Below are 7189 nucleotides of genomic sequence, written 5' to 3'. Positions count from 1 at the left end.
GTGCAAAACAAGGCCATAAAATCAGAAGTAAGCACAGCTGGTAATGCTATGCCTGTGGGAAAACTGCTGACGGCGCTTTGCGAAAAAGAGAGGAGGTTAAAACACATGTTCGATTCCAACTCTCTCGTCACTGTCCTGGGCTGTGTTTCTCAAAAGCATCATAAACTAAGTTGATCGTAGAGACCATTGGTGGCAATGCTTCTACAATATACTTAGGCTTACAATACTTTTAGGAAATGCAGCCCTGGTACAGTATCTCCACACCAGGCTTCTCAGAAGTGAGAACATGACTCAGAAAAAAGCCTGGTTTGTGTACCTGTGACGTGGGCTAGCTGAATAGAGTCGGTGTGTGTGGTGTCAGCTGGTGACAGTCGTGCCTGCCACTGCAATGCCACCCTGCCAAGAACAGAGTGACTGCGAGAGGAGGACATGGTGGGGAAAAAAGAAAAAGAGGCCAGTTCTACATTCAGCAGAGAAACCCTCAACTATCAAGAATTGAGGTAATGCTCTAGTGCCCCCTTGTGTTCACATATCATAATTAGCACTCTGAACACTTTTGATCACTCAAACATATTTGATTTAATATCACTTTGATTGTCACTTTATAACAGTCTAACTTGCCCATATATATACATACTGAAATGGACAATGATGAAAAGTATGTGAAAGTCTGTAATTAGTGTTAATAGAAATTGCCTCACTGTATTACTGAGTCAAGCATCCCTATTAGAATTGCTCGCACGTTAGAATGCATAATGAGATTTGATATTTTCTCCGGGTGTGCCTGGAATGCAGATCTGAAATGTAAGCCTTAACTGTTCAATGTTGCTTTTTGAAATGGGGTCAGTAGCTTTATTCTGCGTTCCTGCAGTACTGCAGCTTGTCCTTATATATAAAACAGCTCTTTTCTTTTCTTCTCTTACTGTAAAAGCCATTGCTGTTGAATATTTACAACATATATATATATATATATATATTAGTACTGTCAAAATCAATTTATCACATGGATGGATGGATGGATGGATGCTCTTCCCCCGGAGGAGGCTTTCAACAAAAGAGCAGTTTCCTCAATCTCTGGGTCCTAAGAGAGCGCGGATGGCAGTGCATGATACTATGCCTCTCATCCTCCTCTTCTACCACCAGAAAGCAGTGGTTTGCGGTCCGAGGAAGCACTATGCACCCCCTGCCAAATCATGGTAAGAGTTGTACTACACACTCTGACCCCACTCCGGGACGCTGTGCCTTCCTGTGTCGGGCCCTTGTGCTCCACCAGTAGTCCCTCTGACCCCACTTGTACGGCGTCTGGAAGCCTGGCTAGAGTTTCCCAGCCCGTCTCGCTGGCTCATTGGAACTGTCATACTCAGCTGTGCGAGTATTCATTTCGCCCCGTGCCACCCCAGGTTCAGCGGCGTCAGGTTCACCTAAGGTGACCAGAAGTCCCGAAAAATTCGGGACAGTGCCGAAATCTAAGCCGTTGTCCCGAATCCCGAAACCGGCCTTAAAGGGATAGTTCACTTTGAAATTAATTTTTGATATGTTTTAGTTTACCTCAAGGGCATCCAAGATGTAGGTGTCTTTGTTTCCGCAGCATTTTCAATTTTGACATTTGACAATTTTCAGACATTCGTCTGTCAGTCATACACTGGAGGCTAAGGGGGTCCTCAGTCGCTTCACCTCAAAGAGCATGCACAGAGAAGTCAAAATTAAACATGATTTAATGACTCGTACATGTAAGTACACACTGATGGCCTAAGACATGAAACGAGCGGTTTGTGTGAGAAAACGAACAGTATTTATATCGTTTTACCTCTTGTTATCATAGCCATGACAAAATAATCTGACGGCACGGGCGCTTCGGTCTGCGCATGCTCTGGAAGTGATCGCTTGCGCGCCGACGTCACTCATTGTTTATACAGAGATTTCGGAAGTTTTACCTTTCACTAAACATATTTCGATATACGGGAAACCGCAATGGAAGACGATTTCGGTATATCTAAATATGTTTAGTAAAAGGTAAAACTTCCGAAATCTCAGTGTAAATATTGAGTGACGTCACACGAAAGCGATCACTTCCGGCGTAACATTGAACTGATTCAGTTCAGTTCAGTTGGACATTGCACAACTGATTCAGATCACTTGGATTACACGAGGTAAAAACGATATATAAATACTGTTCGTTTTCTCACAAAAACCGCTCGTTTCGTGTCTTAAGCCATCAATGTGTACTTACATTTACGAGTCATTAAATCATGTTTAATTTTGACTTCTCTGTGCATGCTCTTTGAGGTGGACCCCCTTTGCCTCCAGTGTATGACTGATAGACAACAACGGTTTGACTGAAAAATGTCAAAATTGAAAATGCTGTGGAAACAAAGACACCTACATCTTGGATGCCCTTGAGGTAAACTAAAACATGTCAAAAATTAATTTCAAAGTGAACTATCCCTTTAATTGTCCCAAAAATTATACTAAAGCGAAGTCTTGATATAAAACATTAAAAACTGTCCGTGGAAGTTGAGTCGTCCTGCAGCCAGCCCCCTCAAGTGGCAGCAGCCGCGAAGACAGTGAATGTGCTGGCAGCCAGTCTAAACTTTAGTTTTTTATGCGTGTCAATTTCGCTCTTGACGCGCGATGGATTCAAAGTGTTCACGCATATAACTAGACGCGGTAGGCGCGAATTTGACGTGCTATTCGTGTCTGGTGTGATTGATTGGTCGTGTCACTGTGTGCAAAACTATACTTCGGCCGGGCCTTAATGTCTGATGTCGGATTACACTTGAAGCAAATCATCTGCACAATTATTTAGTTTTCCTATTTAATGATCGACAATTTAGTTGTAAGAATAATTTTGCCATAAGGCTTATTAGCGTTAGGCTATACACTGAAAGGTCTGATTTCGCCTGCACATATTTTTTTTTTTCACAATTACATTTGAGTTCATGATTTTAATGTTTTTTTAATTTATTTTTTTTTTGTGGCAGACTAAAGACTAATGACAGACTGTTGATCATTGAATAAAAATATATTTTTGGTTCAGGTTTGAACCAAAACCTACTGAACCAACCCCCCAACCCCAGTCCCGATGAGATTTTAGCCAATCTCATCTGGTCACCCTAGGTTCACCTCAGTGGTAGACATTGATGCTCCTGAACTGCGTGCAGAGATTGCAGTCCTATTGACAAAGTATACGATAGAGCCAGTACCTCCAGCTGATTTGAAGTCAGGGTTACAGCCCGTACTTCACTGTACCCAAGAAAGGCAGTGGGTTACGACCAATCATTGATCCATTCACAAGCTCCCTTTCAAGATGTTAAGGCAAAGACGAATTTTCAAATGCATTCGACCCCAAGATTGGTTTACAGCAATCGACCTGTAGGACGCATACTTTAATTTCTCGATTCTCCCTCGATAGACTATACCCCCAGGTGGTCCAACTGATTTGGAAACGCTTCAGAGCTGCACACCTTTTGCCTCTCCAGCACATCCCACTGTCTGTTGTTTCATTCCCTGACTGAGGGCACCCTCTGCAAGGATGCACTGGCACACACACAAGCATGTGTGTTTCTCCCAGTGAGCTTGCTTGTCAGGGAGGACAAGGAGCAGGTCTTGATGGTTGCGCGGTACTGGCCCACCCGGACCTGGTTCCCAGAACCGATTCTTCCCTGGCGGATTCCCCTGAGAAGGACCTGCTTTTTTTAGCTTTCACCTACGTCCAGACCTCTGGAACCTCCACGTGTGGTTTCTGGATGGGACACGGAGGACTTAAGTGATCTACCTCCAGGAGTGGTAGACACGATCACTTCAGCTATGCCTTCGAGGCTTTGAAGGGGAGCCTGTTCGTTGATTGGTGTTCTTCTCACCGAGAAGACACCCTTAAATGCCCGATCAGAGTTGTGCTTTCTTTTCAGCCTGTTTCTTAATGAACCATGTCCGTTCATTGGCCAGAGGAGAACTGGCCTGAGCCTGGGTTCACCCTTGTTTTTTTCTCCATTCTGTCACTTTTTGAGATTGAGATTGGCCCTGCCAACTCTCACATAATCCTGAGACCCCGGCCTGGAAATGTGCCCAAGGTTCCCACCACCCCGTTCAGGGATCAGATGGTGAACCTGCAACCGCTGCTCCTAGATGAGGCAGCCTCAGCCCTTGTCCCGGTTGCACCTTGCGCCAGTACTTGGACCGCTCACAGAGCTTCAGGACCTTTAGAGCAGCTCTTTGTCTGTTATGAAGGCCAGAGGAAGGGAAAGGCTGTTTCCAAGCAGAGGTTGGCCCACTGGATTATGGATGCCATAGATTTGGCTTATCAAGCTCAAGACCAGTCGTGCCCCCTTGGGGTGAGAACTCACTCCACTCGGGAGTGTTGGCTCCTCCTGGGCATTTGCACATGGCACCTTGGCCTTGTATTTGTAGAGCTGTGGGCTGGGCGACACCTAACACATTTGCGAGGGTTTACAATCTCTGTGCACTGCCGACAAGTAGCTAGTAAGTCCTTTCTTTGTCCTTTCTTCCACCCCAGCAGGGTTGGGGGGGATTAGTTAGCATACGCAGGATTCTGGAAGGGACAGCAATAGGGGATTATCACGCTTCCGGGTTTCATAGGCGGGATTTGTCAACTTTTTGCATGTCCACTTCTGACGCAGTTCAACAATGCCTGAGACGAATGCTATATATGTCACTGCTCTGTTCCACTTTGTAAATTGAACCAACAACGCCAACCCTATAAGTTTTCATGGATTCCCGACTGAATTGAGTATAAGGAAGAAGTGGATTAAAACTTTAAAAATAAAACAAGGTAGCGCGTTTGTTTGCAGCCGGCACTTTAGTGAATCAGACTAATTTACCAGGGATGACGTATAAATAAACTTTGTGTAGTCCTTCATCAGTTTGTCAGCGAGATCGGTGATTCAGTGCAGAAAGATCACTGAATCCGGAAGTACTACGTATCAGCGTGATAATCCCCTATCATGGCGTTTTGGTAGGGGTCCCAATTAATCAGTCATTCTGACGTAACGTCCAACTTGACTGAATGTCACTAATCTAACCCCTTTTCCCTGAACACATTACGTCGTGTCGCCACAATCGCTGTACCATCACTGAACGGCCAGTACACCATCTTTGCTCCTTAGTGCAAAACTTGAATGAGTGAGTTAAACACGCTTCCTTACATACCCGCTTCTCTCAGGTGAGATTCCAATTCGTCAGTCGTTCTGAAATATTGTCTCCAAGGTAACCTAGTCGTCCAATATGCAATTTGCTTCTTTTTTTGCCACATACAAATTGTGAGACAGCAATTGTGAGTACATTTTCAGTCATGGAATATGTAGATTGTACAAGAAACATTCATTTTTAACAAGACTATGTGCATAAATAACCATATCTGATCTGGCAGGTTAACCATAGATTTCTATAGGTACAAAATGCATCACATGAATAACTAACATACGTCATAGTTTTCAAATACCTCCGTATTCACAGTTCACACCACAACACGAAAACTGCATTTTCAAATACATCCACTTGGGAGAGACTCGTTTTTGCTGGACAAAAATGCAGTCTCAGTGTGGATGAAAGGCCAAAACATAAAGAAAACAAGATCCATTTTTAAATGTATCTGGATTAATGTGGACGTAGCCTCAGATAAGGAAAAAATCCTAGATGTATTGTTGGGGGATCCAACAAGTTATCATCATTGCAGCATCTTTAAGAAATATAATTTAATGAATTTTGATAGTTTTATGAAATTTTCCTTTCTTAAACTAATTTATAAGTGCATTAATAATCTAGCACCTGAGCCACTAAGTACATTTATTGTGAGACAGGACAACATCCGAGTCACTAGGAGCTCCACAAATCTTGACTGTAAAATATCATACTGCAGGACCAGTTTTGGACAGACAACCTTCTCTGTTAAGAGTTTCTAAACTCTGGAACTCTTTACCTTTTGAAGTCAAGACTGTGTCAGACTTTAAGATGTTCATTTCCAGGCTGAAAAATTGGTTAAAAATAAACCAAAACTGTACTCATTTTAACTACATTTAATTATTGGAGTTGTATATGATATGTATGTATGCTTATTAGTATTTTTATTAGTATTATTATTATTATTATTATTATTATTATTATTTATTATTGAAGTAGCTAATCATGTAAATTTTATTGTGTATAAAAGCCCTTCCAGGGACAGGAGTTGAAAATTAGCTATAGCTATAAACTTTATATGCAACACTTCAGTGACATGCTTGATCTTGACACTGTGTTTGTTTGCATTGTCCCTGTCAAATAAATAAATAAATAAATAAATAAATAAATCCCCTGCAACATGCTTGGGAACCACTACTCTTGAAGACTAGTGTATCTTCATTAAAGCGAGTGCTTATATGTCCATGATTTCTAGAAATTTGCCTTAGCGTAAACATGAGGATTTTACATTATTCAGTTTTACCTCCTCCACTGACCTGTCCATTACCCCCTGCTTCTTCATCTTGGTTCACAATCTCCCCTTCCCACTATGTTCTCTGCCGTGTTCCCTGCTGCTGCTTAAGTGTTGGCCCATGCGACTGTTAATAATTCAGTGTCAGCTTTGCAGCACTCTGGTCTTAGGCTGAGTGTGTGCGGAGCAGCGCTGGCTGACACACTCCTGCAGTCTGTGCTCTGACAGCTGCACCACAGAGAGAGAGAGAGAGAGAAGAGAGAACACCGCAGAGTACACTCAAACAATCAAATACACGCACTCAGGGAACACCAGTCACTGCCCAGTCGTTTTCTCTTCCCTCTGTCAGTCTCTTCTGAGCCTAACATCTCCCATCCTCTCCCGTTCACACCCTGGAACTTCTTCTATTGCAGTTATCTTAATAAGGAAAGGATAAAAAACAGATCCCTCTCTCCAGCCTCCTGTGTTTCTTGACTCAAGCAGGAGAAGAGAAGGTGGAAGATGGTGGAAGCAAGGCCCAGGCGGACTCTACGATGGCCAGATTGGCGGCTGTCTGTTTGCCTGCTGCTTTTCTGTACGTTTGGGAACGCGGTGGGCCGCAAAGCTTCCAAAATCCCACGATGTCCGGCCACCTGCTCCTGTACTAAAGACAGTGCCTTCTGCGTGGACACCAAAGCCATTCCCAAGAGCTTCCCACCAGGAATCATCTCGCTGTGAGTACTGAAAAGATCAAGTTTACCTACAGTATTTCTTCTGTCCTTC

At 43.3% G+C, this 7189-nt stretch overlaps 1 protein-coding gene across 3 annotated transcripts in view; it reads left to right on the top strand.

The window, feature by feature from the left end:
* The first annotated feature begins 250 nt into the window (after positions 1–250).
* Positions 251–7189, top strand: part of lgi3 (leucine-rich repeat LGI family, member 3) — a 38298-nt gene continuing 31359 nt past the window's right edge. For 2 of the 3 annotated variants that reach the window (XM_089119287.1, XM_089119286.1), the window contains exon 1: positions 6696–7140. In XM_089119287.1, the coding sequence (XP_088975413.1) occupies positions 6929–7140 (212 nt within the window). In that variant the 5' untranslated portion in view covers positions 6696–6928. Of the gene's footprint in view, positions 501–6695; positions 7141–7189 lie in introns of those variants that run through there. The other variant, XM_039674531.2, reaches the window with a different exon arrangement.

Source organism: Pimephales promelas, chromosome 14 (genome assembly GCF_988280905.1).
Source record: "Pimephales promelas chromosome 14, fPimPro1.hap1.1, whole genome shotgun sequence".
Taxonomy (NCBI): domain Eukaryota; kingdom Metazoa; phylum Chordata; class Actinopteri; order Cypriniformes; family Leuciscidae; genus Pimephales; species Pimephales promelas.
This window is presented reverse-complemented; position numbering and strand designations above follow the sequence as displayed.